The sequence below is a fragment of the Coturnix japonica genome, chromosome 3, assembly GCF_054131305.1.
Source record: "Coturnix japonica strain WE chromosome 3, WE-NBRP24, whole genome shotgun sequence".
In the NCBI taxonomy this organism is placed as follows: Eukaryota; Metazoa; Chordata; class Aves; order Galliformes; family Phasianidae; genus Coturnix; species Coturnix japonica.
In genome coordinates, this window is record NC_140665.1 from 8377988 (window position 1) to 8402130 (window position 24143).

The 24143-nt window shown below is 35.4% G+C and overlaps 1 protein-coding gene across 13 annotated transcripts in view; it reads left to right on the top strand.

The window, feature by feature from the left end:
- The window catches only part of USP34 (ubiquitin specific peptidase 34), a 129588-nt gene that overhangs the window by 58119 nt on the left and 47326 nt on the right, over nucleotides 1–24143 (top strand). For 11 of the 13 annotated variants that reach the window (XR_014943785.1, XM_085540996.1, XM_085540991.1 and 8 more), the window contains 22 exons: nucleotides 243–358; nucleotides 443–570; nucleotides 1661–1750; nucleotides 3353–3448; nucleotides 4800–4882; nucleotides 6207–6361; nucleotides 7175–7288; nucleotides 8179–8278; nucleotides 8411–8570; nucleotides 8958–9084; nucleotides 9189–9336; nucleotides 13198–13298; nucleotides 14558–14767; nucleotides 15419–15544; nucleotides 16353–16475; nucleotides 16614–16697; nucleotides 16989–17075; nucleotides 17924–18124; nucleotides 19457–19539; nucleotides 20813–20853; nucleotides 21694–21818; nucleotides 22845–22997. Coding sequence is in view for 12 of the 13 variants with exons in the window: in XM_085540996.1 (XP_085397122.1) it covers nucleotides 243–358; nucleotides 443–570; nucleotides 1661–1750; nucleotides 3353–3448; nucleotides 4800–4882; nucleotides 6207–6361; nucleotides 7175–7288; nucleotides 8179–8278; nucleotides 8411–8570; nucleotides 8958–9084; nucleotides 9189–9336; nucleotides 13198–13298; nucleotides 14558–14767; nucleotides 15419–15544; nucleotides 16353–16475; nucleotides 16614–16697; nucleotides 16989–17075; nucleotides 17924–18124; nucleotides 19457–19539; nucleotides 20813–20853; nucleotides 21694–21818; nucleotides 22845–22997 (2651 nt within the window). In the remaining variant the exon portion in view is untranslated. The remainder of the gene's footprint in view (nucleotides 1–242; nucleotides 359–442; nucleotides 571–1660; nucleotides 1751–3352; nucleotides 3449–4799; nucleotides 4883–6206; nucleotides 6362–7174; nucleotides 7289–8178; nucleotides 8279–8410; nucleotides 8571–8957; nucleotides 9085–9188; nucleotides 9337–13197; nucleotides 13299–14557; nucleotides 14768–15418; nucleotides 15545–16352; nucleotides 16476–16613; nucleotides 16698–16988; nucleotides 17076–17923; nucleotides 18125–19456; nucleotides 19540–20812; nucleotides 20854–21693; nucleotides 21819–22844; nucleotides 22998–24143) is intronic. The other 2 variants (XM_085540990.1, XM_085540997.1) reach the window with 2 other exon arrangements.

Sequence of the window (24143 nt, forward strand, 5' to 3'; positions counted from 1 at the left end):
ACCCGCACTGTTTTGTTGCATGTGAATATTACCTTAACTGCCCTGATGACTTCTTGCACTGTCATGACGTTTTGCCTTTCTTCTAAAAAATCATATTGCAAGAAAGGCTGTGATTGTTATGTTGCTGTATGCATTTGAAAATAGCCGAATGTAGAAATAAACCATGTTGTTCATGCACTGAGGGAATAATGTTTAGATAGTTCCTTCTAGTTGTTCAGTAATGGTCTTTATATTTTGTTCAGGACCAGCAGTTCATAAACATCAATATAATAGCAGTGCAGTGACGGACATTAATTTGGATAATGTTTGTAAGAAAGGAAATACCCTTTTGTGGGATCTGGTCCAGGATGAAGATGCAGTAAGTTGAATACCAGAAAAGAGTACTTTTTTTAAAGAAAATAGATACATGTTATTCAGTGACCTTTCTTTCTACTTGCTGTAGATTCATCTTTCTGAAGGGTTAATAAATGAAGCAGAGAAGCTGCTCTGTTCTTTAGTGTGCTGGTTCACTGACAGACAGATTCGAATGAGATTTATTGAAGGCTGCTTAGAAAATTTAGCAAACAACAGGTAAATGAAATTATATTTTTTTCATTTATATATTTTTTTCATCTTATTTAGGAAAGCCGAGTATATCAGTTAATTAATTTTACAGGAAGGGAAGTTGAAACAGAAGTGGAAATATATATGTATTTTTTTTCATAAGCTCTACAAATATGTCTGCTGTCCCATTTTTCTATTCTGTGAGCGTCCTGAATTTCTCATGTTCTTGCATTGTCTGTTCTCCCTTTTAGCAGAGGTCACTGCCTTTCTACCAGTTGGTAAAATCAAGTCCACTGCTTAAGCAGTTGAGTACAGATTCTGATGCCTTAGTGTAAGCATTTGGAACTGAATATTTAAATTTTGCATTTTGACTGATGAACAGACGAGTTTCTATACACCATGTCTGTTATGGGATTTAATTTCTGTGAAGAAGCAGCTAGAAGATGAAGATGTACCTTGGCCTTATTTCTTTTAATGCCAGACAAAACTGTAGGATCGTACAGATCAAAGACTGGCAAAATGGTAATTCTGTTGATTCCATGAGTCAGCTGCTGCATAAACACTTGCAGTGTTTCTTATTACTTTTTCTCTAAGAACTGTATTTATGAAATAATCTACAAGTATACAGAGATACTAATAGCCACGTGGAGATAGGAATTACAGGCATTGAAGTTGACATCTACATACTGTTTACACACTTCTTGAGTTTTTACAAACAGTTGTCCTATAGTACACACCATTGTTAGTCTGCTTTGACTTTTGAAGGGAGACTGATTTCTACTCTCTCATCTGTAGGAAAAATATATTCATTTTGCTGAAATTTCCAAAGATATGTGTTACGAACATCAAAAATAAGAATTTACCTTCTGAAATTTAGATACTTTCAAATAAGTGAAATGCATACTGTTTTGTTTCAGTACTTCTCTAACAGCTCTTTGTGTAAGGTATGATACATAAACAATTTGAAGTTCAGATACAGAAAACTGTTAAAACTTTGTGCTGATATTTTCAAATACTTTCAGTTAGCAATGCTGCTCATGGAAAAGAAGCTTCATAAACTAATGCTACTTTAATTCTGTGACAGTCATATTATAGTAATTCTTTCTCTCTCCTTCAGATCAGTAGTAGTTTCACTCCGTCTTCTTCCAAAGTTATTTGGTACGTTTCAGCAGTTTGGGAGCAGTTATGATACACATTGGATAACAATGTAAGTAGATTCCTTACAAACACACAAAAACAACAGAAATAAGGACACTTAGGCATCTGCTTTGAGCCTTGCTCTTCTAGTGTGGTCCAAATTAGTAATGACCTAAGATGAAAGTTTGTCAGATATCTGGCATAGTTGTATGAATTCATCTAATCAGGCCTAGTTTTATTTCTCATAAGCACTGCTCTTTTAACTAAGATGAGGACTAATTTAATATTACACATTGTTTTTTTTACCATTTTCCCCCAAACCCAGTCAAAATCTTGTCATATGCTACTAGACATGCAGTAGCAGTGTATTTTACAGTGTTGTAAAATGATGTAGTAACTTGATATGCATGATGAGCCCTTGAATCCCTCAAGGGCAGGGAGGTCTTGACAAAATAAAGGACTGGGCAGTCACCAACCACATGAGGGCAGCCCTGCAGAAAGGGATCTGAGGGTTCCAGTTGATGGCAAGTTGAATGTGGGGTTAGCATTGTGTCCTTGAGTCATAACATCTTACCATATCCTGGGGGACCCAGATCTACCAGCCAGGTGAGTGGAGGAGTTGTCACCTCTGCTCTGTGTCGTGTGGCCTTACCTCCAGCACCGGGTGCAGGTTTGGGTGCCATAATATAAGTTGGATATAAAACTGTTAGAGAGTGTGTCTAAGGGAAATTTGCAAAGATAGGGAAGGGTGTGGAGGGAAAGGGGTGTGAGAAGTGGCTGAGGTTCTTTGATTTGTTTAGCGCAGGCTGAAAGGAGGCCTCATGGCAGCTGCAGCTCCTACAGGGAGCAGAGGGGAAGCACAAAGCTCTGCTGTCGGGGGACAGTGACAGGGCCCGAGGGAATGGCATGGAGCTGCATCAGGAGAAGGCCGAGGGAAGGTGAAGGAAAGGCTCTGCCATGGGGGGCATTGGCATGGAACAGGCCCCAGGGTAATGGGCACTGCCCTGAGCTTCTGGATCTCACGGAGCATTGGGAGAAGACTCTCATACATAGGGTTTGGGTTTTAAGTGGTGCTGTGTGGAGCCAGGAGTTGGACTCGGTGATCCATCTTTGTAAGTCCTTTCCAAACTGAGGATTTTTTTATGAATGAATGGTTCTGTTGTGATTGTATATCAAATGATTCTAAGTATTAAAGTGGTTTATAAGAAAGTCTTTGAAGTGTGAAAATATGTCGCATAGCATTCCTTATTAGGGTAAACAGCAAGTCCAACTGTTGAGAATTGACTGTTTGAAGTACTGGGTAATATTACTCCTTCTATCAGCATTATTTCTTGGTATTTTTAACATGGCATTGAAATATCTGTCCAGTTCTGGTTTTTGGCTTAAACTTTTGCTGAATATGGGACTTGTTTAGGAACAATGGTGGGTTGAATAGGGATTGTTCTTTGTCAAGCTTTTGCCTGACCTCAATAACTGCTACGGAACCTTATAGGTGAAAAGGAAAAATGGAGTGCTGTAGTGAAAAAAACTTCTGAATTTATGGTAGATGGAAAGTGCAAAATTAAATTAGTTCTTGTGTGTATGAATGTTTCAGAAAAGCTGTCTATTTTCTGTAGCTATTCTGGTAATTTTAAGCAGGATGTAACACTTTCTGCCTTCTAAATTTACACAGGTGGGCAGAAAAGGAACTTAATATGATGAAACTTTTCTTTGATAATTTGGTGCACTACATCCAGGCAGTCAGGGAGGGACGACATAAATATGCATTGTAAGTACACAACTGACTTTGTTTGGTATTTCATGATTTTAAGCATTTTTTACTGCTTTTCTTCTTCTTTATTGTGAGGGTGGTGAGACACTGGAGCAGGTTGCCCGTTGAGGTTGTGAATGCCCCCTCCGTGGAAGCATTCAAGGCCAGGCTGGATGGAGCTTTTGAACAACCTGGTGTAGAGACAGGGGTCCTTACCTATAGTTGGGGGGGGGGGGGGGGGTTGGAACTAGATGATCATAAAGGTCCCTTTGAACCCAAACCATTCTATGATTTTGTGGTTCTATATTGCATCACTTTTATATGATGCAGTATTTTTATTTGTATGACTTGGCATGTAAAATTTGCAGAATACATTAGAACTGACTAAAACTGTATGATGCCTAAACTGCTGCGGTTCTGTAGTGACTTTAAAATGCTCAGACAGGGAAAGATCTATAAAAAATAATTAGATTTAAAATATTTCTCATTTCGTAAAACAAACATACAAAAACCCAAAAACAAAAAACTTCTGTCATTTTTTTAATAGACATGATTTTGATTGTTTATTTACAGATTATATGAGGATTTTAGAATTACAGAGGAAGTTAAACGAGTGTAGTATTATAAAACTATTCAAATATTTCAGTTTTAATATGTTATTAACCTTTACAGTAGGGCTTCTGTTTTAACACACTCATCCACGCCTTCTAGTGTATATTAAAATTAGGTGTATATACATGAGTGATAAAAATTCCTAGCTTCCCAACCCCGGAGGACTGGACTATTCCAGTTTTGACAATTTTTGAATCCTTTATGTACCATTGTATTGAATATTTCACTAATGAGAAATAAATTCCAAAGCTGTTAGAAAGTGAAGTGAACTGCTTTACATTCAGGCTAGATAGTTCACTGTTCTGCTCCTTTAACTATTACATGTAAAGCTTATAAACTGTTATAAAATATATAGGTTATAAAAATACTTTTATAAAGTGTATGTACCAGATGTAATCATGGCTTCATTGTGTAAATACCAGCTTTTTAAAGTTGCAGAAAAGAGCTAAAGTGAGGTGCTAATAATATGATGATATGTTTTAATCAGACTGTATGCAAAATCAAACAAACAAACAAAAAAAGAATAATGTAAATAAAGACATAAATATAAGTCTTAAGACCCCTACTGTTTCTTGTTTGGTAGCATATTTAATGGAAGGCTAGACTATATACTGAACTGGAAGTTCAGAATAAGTTTATAAGAAAAAAATGTACTTTTAAGAGGAATATGCATGAGTGGGAAAAAGTTAGGACAAGCAATAATATGTTGCTAACTAAGTTAAATAACCTATCTTTCTTATACCAATATAAATCTTAGATATAGCCACAGTGCGGAAGTTCAAGTTCGTCTTCAGTTCTTGACTTGTGTGTTTTCAACCCTAGGATCACCAGATCATTTCAGTAAGTATTTCAGCTTATCATCTCGGAGAAGCACCTCACCATAAGGCTTACATACTTCTTAATAATCATTGATATTTTAAATAAAAATGACATTGTAAAAGGTATGCTTTTAAGTAATCTACGGTGCTGCTTCAAAAGAAGATTTGGTTTCCTTTGCTGATAGACAGAATTCAGATTCTCTTGCCAGTCTGCGAGAGCAAGATGTTTCATTCTCTTACATTTTAGTTTTCTGAATTATTTCTGATTATAGTAGTTTCTGAAATGAAGAGAATATATATGCTGTATTTGTAGGTTTACATTCATGTCCATAAAGTTTTCAGAGGTCTTGTACTGACGAACACTGAATGTAAGTTATAACACCAAAAAGGGATGTTTTAATTAATATTTTAATACTGACAGAAACAGTTTATACTCCTTGTAGGATCTTTTGCAGAAACGGTAATCTACAGTGATAGTGATCTAGTACATGCACTGAAATCTTTTCATTCAGTAAGATTAAAACTTATTTATTTATTTATTTCTATGGGTAATATTTTTTATTTCCTTTTTTTTTTTTAATGCATCATATGGACTTAGAATGTGAACATAATGTTTTGTTCTATTAAGCTTTGGAGGCTTACCCTTACTTTTAAACTTGTTTGGACATTCTCTTCTTTAGCTCTTGTAAACTAGTAGCATTTAGTTATTGTCTCAGCATCAGCTCTGTATAAGTTGAGTTGATTTTATATTTAGGTGATTTATTTAAATAAATGAGGATCATTTAAGTAGTCTCGTAATCGGTAGTCCAAGTCAACATACATTGGTTGGCTTGTCCCTCTGGTCATTGGAATAGAGAGTGAGGGAGGGAATGAGAGCATCTGTAGCCAAGAGAAAATATAATAAAATAGCAACTTGTAGCAACATATTTGTTATTGTATATTGAAAGTATTTTGAGCCATTTTAGTTTCACAGGTGTCTATGTATCATGTAGGGAAATAAGTCCTTTCAGGAAACCAGTAGGTTTTATATGAAACAAGTACAGAGGTACTATTTCCAGCCACTGTCTCAGTACCCAACTCAAAGCTTTTGTCCAGTAATCATTTATGACCTGAGAAGCAACCTGCTAATTGGTACAAAATCCTAGGTCAGCTCATACTGTGATTTGGTAGAAACTGGCAGAATTAATGACTAAAAAGTTTGACTGATTGCCCAATCTGAAAAGGGGAAAAGTATGGTTCCTTGTTGGTGTGTGATTGTTCTGATTTTTCTGACTTTTTGGGGTTTGTATTATATTTAGGTATTTGATGTTATACTGGAGTAGTTAATAATGCTTCCCTAATTGTAGGGTTGAGTTTAGAACAAGTGGACATATTGTGGCACTGCTTAGTAGAAGATTCTGAATGTTATGATGATGCACTACACTGGTTCTTGAATCAAGTACGAAGTAAAGATCAGCATGCTATGGGTATGGAAACTTACAAACATCTTTTCTTGGAAAAGGTACGCAGAGAGTTAATTGCAACCTTGATCATTCTAATGTTTCTTTCCATATATGTTTCTTCCCACTGTTTAAAGTCTTGTTAATGGTTTCTGTGAACTATATCATTTCAGTACTATCAGAGGATCCTACTTGCTATGCAAAAGATTTTTTTTTTCCTAATTGCACAGAAGGTGGGAGGGAATTGTCATGAATTGTTTTTGCTTTAATATTTATTGCAGTGCTTCTTTGCAAGTAGCTTTTGTTTTACCTGAAGCTAGGTAGCATTTCAATTTGTTTGTTGTTTGTTTTTTTTTTAAAGCTACCAAAAATTATAATTTCCCATGTGATATACAACCTTCTGACCAAAAACAAGCAGTCAAGCTTTTCTGCTCTTTGGGAGGGGTATTTAAATCTCATCCACAAATTCACTGAAAATACAAACATGCTGTAGTAGAGGTAATCGCAAGGGATCCCATTCATTTTAACAGATTGTACTATAGCCTGTTGAAACAGATTGTACAGTAAGTAATGTATTCTAGTTCTTTTTTAGTATTAAACAGTGTAAGGCTACTTTTTATAAATGTATGATTTTTTTTCTCTGAAGTTCCTTCTGTGCTATCTAGTTGATCTGCTGTTGGTACGTTAAGCAGCTGATGTTGCAATAGTAATTTTTGTTCCTTCAGCACTGCTACAGTCGAAATCAGCGATAGAGGAAAGGGGATTTTTAAAGCTGATTGTAGTCAATTATGCTTGCTATATATAAAATTCATTGTCATCTTTTATGTTAATACATTTCATTATTTTCCATACTAAAGAGTATTTATTTTATTTAGATGCCGCAACTAAAACCTGAAACTATTAGTATGACTGGACTAAATCTCTTCCAGCATTTGTGCAATTTGGCTCGATTGGCTACTAGTACATATGATGGTGGCTCTAACTCAGAGGTAAGCCTTGATCCTGTGCATGAGTTTTAATTCTTTCTGAGGATAGGAAAGCTACTTTCCTTGTATACAGCTGTACTTATCTTGAGAACATACTGGTTTGAAACTTGTTTACTGATTTGAAGCACCTTGTTACAGTCTGTTGTCATCAAGGCAGTACAGATTTCTGCATTGAGGAGAGTCCTGGAACCATCTTTCTCAAAAGTTTCATATTCAAATATTAATTGTGTATAAAATGCGAATTGTGTGTAAAATGTGGGTGTTGAATTGAGAGGCCTGCGATCCTTACCTGTCCTCATGAGTTCAGGTATCTTATATCTAAAGATATAGGAAGCTATAAAGAAAGTGATACCTGTTGCCTGTGCATCTTTGTGCAGTTAATCCTACTCTTTGCATTCTTGAACTGTTATCTGTGTGTTTAAAGAATAGGTTTGAAAAAGTAACTTATAGTATCATCCAAACTACGTGAAAACTTTCACATGGAATTAAGCATATTTCATTCTGTCTTCTAATATTTGCTAAAATGTGTCTCAGTTTACTTGTGATCTTTTTCTGTGCGTTGATTTGTTGCAATGGATGGTTAAAATACATGTTCTTACAGTGAATGGCAATATTGATCGTGGTTTTAAGTCTTCATTTAAATTTACTTCTGCCTACTACTTAAAACAAAGTTTGGAATTTTAATCAAATTATCCTTCAAAGTACAAAAATATTCCTGTCAGTGTTAGGATTTTACAATGGTTGGTATTCAGAGCGATGAGAGGACGAGCAGAGGAGATACTTTTAGTATCTGCACCAAGAAGCAAATAAAACCTCTCATATCAGAAAGGCTAAACTCCCAGTAAAATAATGAGGCAATGTTTTGTTTCCTTGTTTTCATTTTGTCCTAACAGTTGTGTGGCATGGACCAGTTCTGGGGTATTGCTCTAAGAGCACACTCTGGTGATGTCAGTCGAGCAGCTATCCAGTATATCAACTCCTATTATATCAATGGTATGAATTTTAATTTCAGTTTGTTTTCTATTTAATATGTTATAAAGTATATTGTTATCCTCCTTTTTTAATATTAAAACGCATAGTCTTAAATTTGTGCTTAAGTAATTTACGTGGACATTGATATTACAGGTAAGACCGGTCTTGAAAAAGAACAAGAGTTTATTAGTAAGTGTATGGAAAGTCTGATGATAGCTTCTAGTAATCTTGAACAAGACTCTCATTCAAGTCTGACGGTTATTGAAAGAGGACTCTTAATGCTAAAGACACATCTGGAAGCTTTTAGGAGAAGGTAAGTAGCGCCATGGTACATTTGGATGCAGAATTTGTTTCTATTTATCTTACAGTAATGATGAATGAGTTATGAGTGATGAATGTATTAATGTAAGTAGTGGTTTCTTTTTCTTTGTGTAATGTTAAGACAGTAGTGGATAATGTTTAAAGGTAGAAGATTTAAACAGTTTAAAAAGTTAACCCTCACCTTCGTAAAGTAGTGTGGATATAGTTTCTGTTTATCTACCCCTCACCAAAAATTGAAAGATACTGAGAAGATATTGATCTTTGTCTCTTATTTTAAACAAACAGAATAAAGGGCCAAGTGTTGCTTGTTTGCTGAATGTCTGTGTTAAACAGGTTTTGATAAAAAACACTTTGTCAATGTTTTTATTTGCTTCTTAAGGTTTGCATATCATCTGAGACAGTGGCAGATTGAAGGTACTGGTATCAGCAGTCATTTGAAAGCCCTGAGTGACAAACAGTCACTGCCATTAAGAATTGTATGTCAGCCAGCTGGACTTCCTGACAAGGTAGTTAAAAAGCCCTTTCCCAACTACATCCTACTTTGTTAAATTTTCGTAACTCCATTGTTCACTTCAAAAAGAAAAAAAAAAAAAAATGTATTTAATTTCAGATGACCATAGAGATGTATCCTAGTGATCAAGTGGCAGATCTAAGAGCTGAAGTCACCCACTGGTACGAAAATTTGCAGAAAGAGCAGATAAATCAACAAGCACAGCTTCAGGAGTTTGGCCAAAGCAGCCGAAAAGGGGATTTTCCTGGTAAGCTTTAGTACTGATACCCTATAGCATAGAAGGTTACCTTTTTTTCTTCTCTCTCTCTTTTTCTTTTTTTCTTTTTTTTTTAATACACTCTAATCTGTAGGTACGGTTAGCATTGCTCTCACTTTTCATTATTAGCACATGTAAGTGCCATCAGTTACTTGAAATTGCAAAGTAAATCCTGAACTGGCAAAATCCAACTCTAGTAGAGTTCCCCTGAGTTTTGTCATTTTCGTTGTAGTAATTGTCATTATGTCATCTACAGATTTTTTTTATATAAAACTTTGTTTTTTATTTTGTGATATATATACCTTTATGACTGCATTTGATTCATAATTTGAATTAATTCAGACACATAATCTGATTATACCCTGCCTATATGTTTTTTTTCTTTCTTCTGTACCTGATTTTTAATTTGTGATCATCCTGTAGCAAATTTGGGGTGTTACCTTCTCTCTGAGATGCTCACTGCCTGCTTGCAAGCCTGATGAAGAAATTTCTGCTTGTTGTTACCTTTCTTCATGTACTTCTGAGTGAATTAATTATTTTTTCTTCATGCACTAGAAGAAGGACATTTTCTGAATCCTCTCGTTGCTATATATTATTGTATTCTTAGCTGCTGTTGCTGTTTGGAATACTCTTGTTCTTTGAATTATGTAGGTTGCTCTGAAAGTAATGTTTTCTATTTAATTCCATGGAAACTAGACAGGTAGAAAGAGCAAAATGATACTACTTGATAGAGCAACTTCTCAGCTAGAAAACGCTATTTTTCTGTATAACTGTCACCATTAACTATGAATTTTTGCCATTGGTGAACAAGAATTTGCATGCCGTACTTGTAAAAACATTCACCATGTCACCACTGCTGAAATGTACACACTGTGCCTCATGGGGCTCACATGCACTGTTTGGTCTCCGTTAAACCTTCACCAAGTGATAAAGAATGTCAGTGGGTGCCATTTCTTATGTTTGGAGGGATTCAGTGACACACCTTTGCTTTATACACACTTTCATGTCAGATGCCGTTTTGTCAGACAACCCCTCTGCTGCCATCTGTCACATGACAATAAAACATAATGAAATACTGTAGAGAAGGTTCAGCCTCTACTGCCATACCATCAACATCCACCTCTGATTTCTTGCAACGACATCATAAAATAGGAGGCTTTACTTTCAGAGTTGACCTTGTATTTTCTCCTAAATGTTTCCTTATTTTGTCCTGTTCTCACTGTGAGCAAGTTACAGTACAGGGCATATTATCTGAACAAGTTGTGTCCACAGTTATCCTTCCCTAACACTGATGACCAATGGTAAATGTATAAACAGTCTGACTCTATAGTTTTATGTCTTTTAAAAAAATAATATATATTGGTAAGTATGTATTTTAATGAGATGCAGTGTCAGTGTACAAAACTTTGAACATTAGATACTTTAACTGATTTGTGAAGTCTGTCTTTTCAGTCACTTCTTAGAAGCAGCTCTGGCAAAGACACTGTATTGTTTTCCACCAAGTATTACCAGGTAGCAGAATATTTTTTTATTTTTGTTCTATCTGGGAGTTCAGAATTTGCTACTAATTAGCATACCATAACTATCAGAAGTTGGAGAACTGTAAGGCCAGTGTCGTTTGCTAGTTTTAAAATCTGTAGTAATGTCTCTGAGTAACTGTGTGATTCATTATCTGCTTTGACTGATAAATGGATAGAAACCTGGAATTAGCTAAATCTTTTATTATCCAAATTCCTGAATAAGTATCTTTGCACTGTTCTCTGCATCCCACTGTGAGTTTGCAACAGTCTACTTGCATGTTTTCTGCTTCTCAACTACTTTTGAGGAGATAGGACTGAAACTGAATTTCTGCTCAGCCACGCTTTGATCTGGGGATGACTTTGTATAGACAATAAAAAAAATATATATTTGGTCACAAAGATCTCTGTAAATCGCAGTTCAATTTATTGACTTTTTGGATCTTAAAGCTGCCATCATTCTGCATCACGGCTGGTGACCTTAACTGTGTCTACTAAATCTGTGACTAAAATAAAACAGCCCACAACAATTCCTGCAGTGAATGTGAAATGGCTGACATTTCATTAACCAAGGAAAAAAACAAAACAGAGTTTGTCAAGATTCAGTGAGGTTGAAATGTTTTTGTTTGTGATGTCTAGAGGACGTGATTTTCTCTCACCTTATTCTTACAGAGCTAAATCTTACTGTCCATAATTAATTTCCAGTTGTTTTCTTAGGTGTTTTTTCATTTACTGCATAATTATTTTGAGACCCCAAAATATTTTTTTTTTCTGTCTTGCACTCTTGGAATTTGCATTGCTGTGAGAAGTGTGAGATTGCTTTTGTTTCTCACTCGGATCATTTCTTGTATTCTTTCTTCTGAAATGTGTTGCTAGTTTGCTGAAGCACAGAAGACAGGAGATCTCTTTCTTATTTTAATGGATTATGTTTTTACCTGTCTTTATGTGTTTGAAATTATTTTGCATGACTGCAGTTGATGAATTTTCACAGTAGCCTGCTAGGAAGAAAGAGAACAATGAGAGAGAAGATTTTATTCCCAACTATATATCAGACCTTGATGGTTTTATTGTTAACTGACAAATGGCTTTGGAAAGGCTACTGAATGTATCAAGAATATCTCAGAAGTATTTTTTGGGGACAGAATTTGAGGATCGTGTGTTTGTCTGTTTGTCTGACATTCCTGTCAGAGTTTATCATTTGACTGCAGTGCTGTATGTGCTGTATATCCGCCTTTTTTGAGAAGCATTAAATGAATTTATGTGCACGTTAGCACTTACTGTGATAGGAAATTGCAAGTGATGTGCTTGCAGTCATTAACAGAAGAATGCTGACTGTGTATGCACTACACTGTACATATTATGGTAGTGAAAGAAGAAAAAAGTAATACAAATACAAGGGCTTTATTTATTTTTTTATTTTATTTAACGCGTATCTTTGAGTGCTGTTTCTGTAGGCAAATAACATGCTGTTTTGAAACATTTTCAGGTTGTGCAATTCTGAGTATTTCCCAAGATATCTAAAAGAGGATGAGAAAAACAGCCTTTTTCTGGAGGAGTCTCATTGAAATCCTATTTTATGAAGTATAGTGACAGAAGTGTAGGGCTGCTCTTCACTTCTCTGGGGGACCAGAGCCTAACATTGGAAAAACAGATTTTAGTCCATGACAAATATATTTGTGTAGTGGAATAGATGGTTAGAACTATATAAGTAATCAGAGATGATAGATTCATTTTAAAATGCAAAATGAATTTATATATATGATTCTAAGTTTTCTTGATTTCTTGTTGATAGAGTCATAGATTGCTTGCACCCAAATTAAAACCTTAATCTTTTAATTGTTCACATTTTTTCAGTGCTTACAGTTCTTTGGAGGATGCTCAGTTTTTTCCTTCCTTAAGTACAGAATATCTTTAATTACAACTTCAGTAAGATTAATTATTGCTTATTTGCTTTTGCTGACTTCATCACTGACAGGCAATACAAAAAGATTTTGTTGATGATCACAATTATTTCCCAGAATTCTTTTCACGGAAATAGTAAAACTTACTGCAAATTATGGAAGTCATGTTTTTCATTTGGAGTGACTTTACTCCAAGATTGGGTTGAGCTCTTACAGAAAATGCTATTTCCAAATATAGAAAGAAAAATGTACTTCAATGTAAGAATCTGTTCTCGTAAGGAAATTGCAATGACTTTTTGCCTGATGTTAATTGCTGCAGAAGGATGTATTATTAAAAATGAGTCTGGGCACTGGCAATAGAGAATGAAACTGACTCCAAAAATTTACTGTTTTTTGTTTGTTTGTTCTTGTTTGTCTCTTTTTTAATATCCTAGGTGGCCTCATGGGACCTGTGAGAATGATTTCATCTGGGCATGAACTGACAACTGATTATGATGAAAAAACTCTTCATGAATTGGGATTTAAGGATATGCAGGTATTTTATTTTTCCACATTAACACAGATCACTTTACAGAACTGAACTATGGTAAAACCAGATGAATTCTTGTGCTAGCAGAACATGAAGGAATAATAATATTTAGTCAATCCCTTCCTTCCACTGTGTCAGCCGCACCACTCAGCTTGGTGTCATCAGCAAACCTGCTGAGGGTGCACTCAATTCCACCATCAATGTCATTGATAAAGATGTTAAAGAGCACCGGTCCCAAAACAGACACCTGGGGGACACCGCTCATTAATGGCCTCTACCTGGACACAGAACCATTAATCACCACCCTCTGTCTGTGGCCTTTCAACCAGTTCCTTATCCGTCAGGTGGGCCATCCATTAGATCCACATCTCTGGTGGTCACTGAATTAAGACTAGTAGTTTACCTCTGTTTGAGCTTCCAACCTTTTAACTGGCGGGTAGCCTGAACCAGCTTGTACTGGTGTGTTGAGGTGAGGCATCTGTTTCACTGTCCTGTCTTCAACAAAATGGCATCTCTTCTTTCTTAGCGTTGTTTGCAAGGAGTTTCTGCAGACTCTCTGCAATCTGTTCTTGAGCTTATTTGTACGTGGGCATCTTGTCCTTCAGTTTGTATTCACTCAAGTTATGGGAAAAGGCTCTTCTGTTATTATGGGAAAGCTGTTCTCATGATTCAGCTTTCAGACATAGGGTTTGGGTGGTCCTGTGTATTGCCAGAATCTGAACCTGATGATCCTTGTATGTCCTTTCCACCTTAAGCTAGTCTATTATTCTGTGTTTTAGTTTGAATGTGCATGATCAATATATGGAGGTAACTGGTAACGGTATATGGATGGTAACTGGTCAGCAGGAGCATTTCTTCTGAGAAGGCTTTTTTGAGTGTGATTATGCCTTTTGAACTAATTTCAATTTTTCCAGCAACTGTTCTGTTTTTGCTGCTATACTCTAGCTAACATTTGTCTGGTCTTTTGAGACAACTTATTTCCTTCTGGATTAGTTTTTATTAGCTTACTTGTCAAGTCAGATTGGTACCAATCTCACCATCCTGAGTACAGACTTAAGGGATGAAAACCATATGTTCTAACAACAGGAAGCAGTGTACACAACTGTACCGTAAGTGCCTTAAATTGAAGGAAAAACAAGCTTTACTTATGGTAGTTGCTGATCCGTAAATCTTTGATGCTAAGGATAGTAATGTATCTTAACATTAAGTTCCTAATTCTGATGCTGTATATGCATTTTGAAGTTGCTGTTTCTCTCTGTTTATAGATGGTATTTGTATCCTTGGGAGCACCAAGGAGAGAACGTAAAGGTGATGGTGTTCAGCTTCCAGCATCTTGCCTACCTCCTCCTCAAAAGGACAACATTCCAATGCTTTTACTCTTGCAAGAACCTCATCTTACTACCCTTTTTGATCTGTTGGAGATGCTAGCCTCCTTTAAGCCTCCTTCTGGAGAAGTATCTATGGAAGATACTGAGGTAATTGCATTTAAGTCTTATTTTAGTGGATCCATTTCTCCTATCAAGCATATTTTTTGTCTCCTGTATGCAGCTGTCATATATAGTTATTATGTTTTGATGTTCATACAATTTCACATGTTAAGCTCATAATTATGATTCTTCATATTTTTCCTAATGTTGTTTAAAGTGTCATATATACTAGAGATGCTGTAAAAATAATAAGGAAAATTAAGCACAATTAAAAATAATAAGAACAATAAGAACTAGTATTGATTATTTAAGTAGTTTTTGTGTCTAAAAATTGAAATTGACTTGAAGGAAGTTTAGTAAACTTCTATTACAAAACCTGCAATTTTATGTTTTACATGCCATCACTGGCTTGTGTGGAATGAGATAACCATTAGTATATCTAAACTGGTATTCTATTTTTAAATTTTATTTATACTCAAATATTTTACAGTATGTGGCATACCATCAAGATGATGCAGCTTAATTTTTTACTAGTTCTAGTGAGATTTCAACAACTGAACTATTAATGAATTTACATTAGATAGAAAAGAGATAACTCCTTAATTAAGAAAAAAGCACTTTTTGGACTTTGAAATTTTAGTTAAGGTTATTTTCACAAATAATGTCACCATAAGACTGGTTGTTCCATTTTTTTTTCAGAGTGCAAAATGTGAAGAACTCCATCTCCATGCAGAAAATTTATCCAGACGTGTCTGGGAGCTATTAATGCTTCTGCCAACGTGCCCTAATATGTTGCAGGCATTCCAGAATATTTCAGATGAACAGGTAAGCAGGAAGTGCTTGTTTTATGTGTTTATCTCTATTGTACGGGGATGTTTTAGTGTTTTGTGTTTTAGCTGAATTTTCCCCAAAGTACGTATGCAAGGTACATTCAAGCACAAGTAAACCTATTGTACAAACCAAACTGTTATTCTGAAATTAAATTAAATGTGGTTTTAGACATCTTTAAACAAAGATGTTTATGATTTTTATTTAAAAAAAAAAATCTTTATCTTTAAAAAAAAAAAAAAGAATATTGATTATGAACTGTCACAATCTTTTTGTTTGAACTGGAATTGTAGTTTTTCATCTGCCTCCTAGTGTGTTTAAAACATTTCAAATCTACTGCTGATTTTAACACTGTGACTGTTGTGATAGCAATCCTTTTTCTGTAGCCTGTTCTACAAGTTTAAAACATGGCTACTTACAAAGTGTCTTTCTGGCCCTCTAGATGAAGAGTTTTCCTGTATTAAAGATTTTGAAGTCGTATGTTGTTGTTCCTAGGTATTACAGTTCTTTATAGTCACTCACGTGGAAAATTTGGCAGAAATTGTAATTCACGCAAATAATGTTTGGTTCTTGTAGTTCAAAATTGTGCACACTCTTAATAATCCTGCAGGTTTATCAAATTCAAATTATTAATCATGCATAGAAATATGCTTTAAATTGTATAGTTTCAAATAGTAGATTAAATTAAAAAAACAGAGACTTGTCTTTCACTTGAAAAACCTTTCATTGCATTTCTATATCAACATTAAGTGTAATTGTGTTCTACATCAACATTAAGTGTAACCTCTTGTCTTTATTTTTGAAGGGTAATGACGGCTTTAGCTGGAAGGATCTTTTGAGAATAAAAAGTGCCCATAAACTTTTGTATGCCTTGGAAATTATTGAAGCTCTGGGAAAGCCCAACAGAAGAATAAGACGCGAATCTACGGTAATATATTTTCTTGCACAAAGTACATTTTTCTTGCTGAACCAAAGTGTATATTAAACATTATTATTCAAAACATTATAAAATGTTTTATATATATTTAACTCTTTTTGTAGTGACTTGTTGCTTGTTTATCTTTAGGGAAGTTACAGTGATCTTTACCCAGACTCAGATGATTCAAGCGAAGATCAAATAGAAAATAGTAAAAACACATGGAGCTGCAAGGTTTGATTTTTTTTTTCTACAGTATTCTGTGATAAATGATGTTGTTTTTGGGAAAGGTGTAAAATGAAAACCCACCTGAAACATTATTTTAGAGTTACTTGAAACTTGCATGTAACATTTTAAAGGGTTTTTTTGTGTTATCAGGCCTATAAATTTGTCATAATTGAATGTAAGGATTTCTTTTGTTTCTCTGAGTATTTGATCAGATTTTTTTCTTCTATTTATAAAGCTGAAGTTGGTGGTATTTCTGTATTTGATTTTTCACACATTGGTACCATAATATTCTTACAGTTTGTTGCTGCTGGAGGGCTCCAACAGTTACTAGAAATTTTTAATTCTGGAATCTTAGAGCCTAAAGAACGGGAATCATGGACTGTGGTAGGTGATTATTCACGCTTTTTCTCCAGAATATAATATCTGTCATTTGTAAGGTTTCCATTAATATTGGTCTTTGTTGTATTTTCTTTCCCATACTAAGTTAAATTTTTTATAAGATTTCCTATAAAATAGGAAATGAACTTAGACAATACTGCAATAGACACATACATAAAATTTACGGCAGTTACCAGATTATAAAAAGACTTCGATGTATTGTTCCAGAATTGTTTCAGTATTAGAAACAGATTGTCATTGTCTCTTCTTTAAAAGCAAAAGATTATACGATGGCTTATGTTGGTCTGTCTTTGTCTGTTGGCTCTTAGTTAATTTTACTTTCACAATGTCCTTTTTTCTGGTGGAGCTGACAGTGCTGTTTGGCCTCAGCCACACAGCAGAAAGCCACGTAAACTGACCTTGAGTTACTAAATAGATTGGTGGTTTTCATCTCTGTCAAGTGTTGTTACCATGCAAAATGGCATTTTGAAATACTATGAACCATCCATTTGTGATGAAATGTATTCTGCTGGAAAGCACTTCTGTATGTCATGCCTTGTGCTGTAATTGAATACAATGTATTATTTCCTCCATGTTATTTCATGGATAGAATAATACAATATCTTCAATGCACTAGTTAATTGGACTAGATCATGAAAAAGTTATCTCTGTAAGAAGTTGTTTATTTTTTTAATACCCTTCTTCCTTATTGTCTATTTTTGCGAGGTTTTGCCAGTTAAAGTTCTATCTCATTATCCTTTATAGCTTGCTTAAGTTTTTTAATTTCTAATTCTATAGTGGGAGTATAACTACTGGCAAAATACTGAAAAAAGAAAAATTCATTGTATTCACAGTGGCAACTGGACTGCCTTGCTTGCTTGCTGAAACTGATATGCCAGTTTGCAGTTGATCCTTCAGATCTGGATTTAGCTTACCATGATGTCTTTGCCTGGTCTGGTGTAGCAGAGAGTCACAGAAAAAGAACGTGGCCTGGCAAATCAAGGAAGACTGCAAGTGACCATGTGAAGGGCCTTCACATACCTCGCTTAACAGAGGTGAGGGAGAAATATTGTGGCTGTTTTGTGAACTTCAAATGACTTCTTTGTTGTGTGGAGCCTTGATTTTTTTTGTAATAAAATAATGTTGTGTAGAAGTTATTAAAGCTGAGCTATATCTTACATACTATTCTCCTTTAAAATGTAGTCATTTAATGTTATTTGTTTTAAACCTGCCAATTTTAAAAGCTGGAGTCAAAAAGCTTTTTGATGATTGGTGAGTATGTAAAATGGGAATTTCAGAATTCCAGTAGTATATCCCTGTCTCTTAGATTTTATTTTCAAAACTAATTGTTCCTGTTTTCACTGTAACCTTCTAAACATGCCATCCTTATCCTCAGCAAACGCATTTCAGCTTCCTTTAGTGCAAGCTAAGTGTAGAGTAACTTTTACTAAGGATATCTGAGCAAGTGTATGATAAACTTACCTAAACCTGTAAATCTTCCTCCTAGATTTTTGCATGCTAATTTCCAAATTTAGACCAAGCCTCATACTTAATCAACAGTATTTTGTTGTCAGATGGCTGGAGATATAGCTGCTGTTAACTGATTGCGATTGGTCCCAGGACCAACTGTGGTTGCAAGATGAGTAGACTGAACTTAGAACTGTAGCATAACTTCCCGTTTGTCACTATTAAGTGTGAAAAGACCCTAATTATTCTATAAAGCTGAAATAATTTTGATAAAATAGTTATCTAAATTGCCAGAGCTGCTATTGTACATGGAAATTATTGAATGCATTAACTTTTTTTAGAATTAGACATGTGTATTAATGCTGTTAACAGTATCTAAAACTAGGTTTAAATTTGTAATTGTCATTTGTGGATATTTTTGATTGCAGAAGTTGTGCTCTCTAAATACATTAGCAGTCTTCTTTTCAGACTTTGATATGAAAATTCTCTGCAGCCTGTCAGAAGCACTCTAGAGATTAAGAATTTAAATGGACATCAGTGTATTGTTACAAGAGGAATTTACATATCCAAATTTACTCCTGACACTGTTTCCTATTGCCTGAGATTTTGAAAGGAAGTTACTCTGATTTAAAGAACTGTACTGTTTTGGTTTTTTGTACCAGAAGGGTTGAATAAGCAATTTTTCCACTTAGTTACATTTGCACCCTTGAGTTAAAGAATGTGAGTTTAGCATCTGGACCTACTCAGTGAAATACAAGATTTTAGATCTGCTTTAATAAAGAAGAGAATATAACCTTTAACTGTGGAAATGTTAAAATTTCTCTTGCTGTTCCTCCTTCTCTGCAGGTATTTAAAAACAGATCAGAAAGCTTGTTGTTATATTAACTGTTTTTTTTTTCTTTTGACTTCAATTTTTAAAGGTGTTTCTTGTACTTGTCCAGGGAACCAGTCTGATTCAGCGACTTATGTCAGTTGCTTATACGTATGACAACTTGGCACCCAGGTACAATATCTCTTTATTTTTGTTATAAAGCTAGTAAAGTGTGCACATTTTCCTTGATTGTGTTAAATGGAACAATTAGCTTTTCCAGTTGTAGTTCCACTTAAAATGTGTATCAGAAATTTAAGTCTGTAGTTATTAATTTGCTTTTCTTAGTTACTTCTTTATATAGTTACTCTCAAGAGCAGTGGAGAGAACTCTCAGTGGTCATCGACAATAGGACAATCTCTGAACTAAACAAGCTTCCAAAAATAATGGGGGGGGGGGGGGGGGGGAAAGAGCACCCATTGGTCATGCAGCTAAGCAGCCACAGAATTGTTTCTTTAACCAGTTGTTCCCCAGGGTGTGTGACATGGAGCTACCAAATATGTACAGAACACTATCGTAAATTGTAAAGCCATATATGTGCCTTTGTTCTCACTGTAGCATTTGGCATTCTCAATTCCAGGGGATTATAAAAGAGATATTAAAATGAATTCACTTTTAAGGTGCTTTGTTGTTTGCTGGCTTTGATTTATTTCTCCCATTCTGATGAGATTAGCTTATTACTGTTAAAATTCCTGTTATTTTACTGAGTGTATATGCATGGAATGCAAAATTTAACCTTCAGAATACATATTGCTACTAGTGATTCTTGCCTTTTGTCCTGAGCAAAGCAAGTCTCTGTAAGACTGTATTGTGACAGAGTTGGACTGATGCTGATGATATCAGTTTTTAAACAAAATTCAGTATAAAATTACTTATGTGACTCCAAATAAGATGTGATGTGTTTTACCGTATTTTCAAAGGATTAATAAGGATATTTAGAGCATTTTCAGCCAAGTCTACCACCATGCCTAAGTTTAGCTGAGCTAAAAGAGTATTTTTAAGTACATAGTATGTTTTCTGTTTCATAACCTTTTGCTGCAGTTTTTAAAAATAAGATAAGCACTTAAATTTGTCTGAAGTTCAAAAGATTCTTTCAAAATGTGGTTCCCCGTGATAAACTCTGGCTTTCTTCTGTGTGGGTCTGTTCTTGGTTCTGTTTTATATGCTTTTGTTGTTTTGTTTTTTTCTTGTAGTCAGTAAAGCTTTAAGGGGGTGTATTTGTAGATCCTGATAGCTTTATTATTACTGCTGGTAGTGAGTACTGCAAGAAATGAATCTTTGTAGAGTTAAACTATTAGTTTCTTCATGGGTACTTACAAGTAACAACGGTTTTTCTCCTACATGCTTACATTTCTAAGTATGTTATAATCTGTGATGAAGTTCAAATGGCTTTCTTCTTCCTGTCCAGGGTGTTGAAAGCTCAGTCTGATCACAGATCGAGACATGAAGGTCAGTGTTGCAAGTTAGATTATACTGTGAACTACTAATAATGAAAATACAATCCAGATCAACAGACTGTTTGGTTTGTTCCTTCATTAGTGTGCCGTATAACTGTATTCCTTGGAACAATCTGAGTGAGAAAACAGAGGTCCAAGAAAACTTGCATGTCTATCCTTGCAAGTTTTCCTAGAAATTGTTTATACAGTTGACATTTTTTGTGTTAGACATTTCTTCATCTCAAGAAAACTGGCTTTTGATGAGAAAATCATCAGTATTCTTCTCTTCCAAAGAGCAAAATTCTCTGGTTTACAGAAGTCTTGTGGAGAATTCCCAGAAAAGGTCTAAATGGCCTGTGCTAGATCAAGTCTGTATTAGAGTAATCATACAAAACACCAAGTCACTGTGCATAAATACAGATAGATCCTCCTAGGCTTATACTTTGCCTTTGATGTTTTCCTCTTGTTCTGTCCTACAGATAGATATTTATGACATGAACCTGAATTCTTTGTTGGTGCTATGTGTTGTACTGAAAACTTTTAGTTCAGGGCAGTATTTGTGTTAAGACCTGATGTAGCCCCTCAGTGAAGTACCAGCTCATCACTACTTAAACATAGAGATGCAGAAGGGAGTTGTGCCCCAGACTGGTATTTGGCCGCAATAAGTATGATCAGTCTTCAGTAGACATATTCGTAAAATTCTTTTCTGAGATCTTATATGCCAATAAGGATTTAGGCCTTATATGTTAATATGATTGAGGTGAATGTCATATGTGCTGGTTCTATGCAACTCTTCAACATAAAAAGTTTATTTTGTTACAGTATTATTTACTTTCATCTGATTTTCTCCTAGTGACACATTATTCAATGTGGCTCTTGGTGAGTTGGGCTCACTGCTGTTCTTCAGTAAAATCAAGTCTGGCAGACAGCGATTATTTGCAAGACTGGCTAAAGAAACTTACACTTCTTATTCCAGAGGTACGTTAAAGAAGAGATTATATTATTACTCATTAGTGTGTGATATGGGTCAAGCTTCCATTAAATTCAAAACATATTGTTTTCCACTGAAAGTTGAGAGAGCAGAAACTGACTCAGTTACTTACAGTCCTGTTGAAGAGGTAATAATTTGTTATTGAAGTACAGTGTAAGATGGCACATTCAAATCAATTTTTAAACTCCTATCTTAGTTCTTGGCTTCTGTTTGAAGTTAATTCTCCTGTTGCAATTCATCAAAAATTTCAGGGTGATGCCCTCTTAACATGGATTACATATACTTCTGCTGCTAGGGTTTTTTTTTCAGCTATACTCTTTATCACAAAATAAAGTGAATGAGAGTTGATAGAAAGATGTTTGTCATCAACGAATCTTTGTCTGACCTTAAGTAATGTTCTCTGTGGTAGGGCTAACTTGAAAATTGCATAATGACGTGCATAATTGAAAAATTTTGTATTTACTCATGATTGCTTCAAGTTTCGATATAGACACGATGAGGTGATTTATTATCTTTTACTTTATTACTCAAACCACTGACAAAAATCTTCTATGCTCTCACCATTTAAAAAACCATGTAAGAAGTGAGTGCGAGCTTCCAAAGCTGCATTAGTCTGCGGATTTTTTTTTTATTTTTCATAAGAAAAATAAAAGAAATAAAATATTCTCCAGTGAAATTAAACAAATGAACCATATAATTTGTTATGAGTAAGTATGGATCACACAATCAAACAAATGTTCATACTTCACCCAGGTGTGACATTGCCTAGTTTAGGAGCTGGCTATAATCTTCACTATTAAAAGAAAAACAAACTTTGTCAGGAGACAGAGGGCACAGACAGATTGGCTGTTGTATTGCAAGGATGTCTTTTGTGTAGTTGTTTTTAGCAGGACATGCTGTCTTGAAAACATGATAGGTATTATGAGAGAAACTTAATTATAAAACTACAAAAATCTAAAGAGAAACAGTCTTCTAAGTGTATGTAATCAGTTCATTTATTTATTTTGACAAAGACTGCTGTTCGTCATGAATCATGCAATGGTTTATACAAGTTATCTCTTTCTGGTCTTGACGGAGGAGACTCAATTAATCGGTCCTTTCTGCTGCTGGCTGCATCAACGTTATTAAAATTTCTTCCTGATGCTCAAGCTCTGAAGCCTATCCAGGTGAGAATTTTCAGGAATTATGAGATTTGATCAAACATGTATTTAAACTTGCATTTGTTTATATGGAAGGAGAAAAATGGTAGAACACCATCATTGCTTTCTCTGACATACTGTTTCAGATACACTAAAATATTAAGACATTTGGTTCATACACTTTCAGAAACATAACAGGTTACTTAGTTAAAACTGTGGCAGTGCAGTAATGTAGACCTTTCTTGTGCCTGGAGAAATGTGAAACTGCACTTGGAAGATGCTTTTGTTCTAGAAATTGGTCATCCACATAAGATACCATAAAGAAATAGTAGTCATGTTTTCAGTAAGGGCTCCATCTTCCTTTAAAACACAAGTTTTAAAGGAAGCATCTCTACTTGAAGATTGCCTCCTTTGGAGTATTTGGTGAGCCTGATCCTTGGAAAGGAGTAAGCAGTTCCTTCTTTATTTGCCAGATAGTGAGTTCTGCCTTCTTGGGTGATCCAAAACTGGTTTAAAGCAGTTGTATCTGCTGCCACCTATCCTTACAGGCATGCGTATCAAGGAAGGCTCTGCTCACTTCATCTGATGTAAATCTGAAGGAGAGCACTTCATGGAATAGTTTGGATTGGAAGGGACCTTAAAAATCATCTAGGTCTTCCACCGTGGGGTGGTTGTTGCCCACTAGGTCAGGCTGCCTTGGGACCCCATCCAGCCTAGCCTTGACTGTCTCAGGGGATGGGGCATCCACAACTTCTCTGGTCAACCTGTTCCAGTGCCTCACCACCCTCTGAGTAAAAAAAAAAAGCTTCCTTCTAATATCTAAGCTAAACCTCCTCTGTTTCAGTTTGGAAGCATTCTTGCTCTGCCTGGCCTGTTGCTATCAGGCCACGTTAAAAGTCAGGCTCCTTTTAAACGCTGGGAGGCCACAGTGAGGTCTTTCTGGAGCCTTCTTTTCTCCAAGCTAAACAGGCCCAGTTCCCTCAGCCTTTCTTCTAAGGTGGGGTGTTCCAGTTGTCTGATGGTCTTTGTGGCCTTCATCTGGACCTGCTCCACCACTTCCATGTCATTATTGTGCTGGAGCACCAGGCCTGGATGCAGCACTCTGACTGGAAGGGGACAGTCCCCTCCCTTGCCTTGCTGGCCAACAGCCTTTTGATGCTGCACAGCATGTAG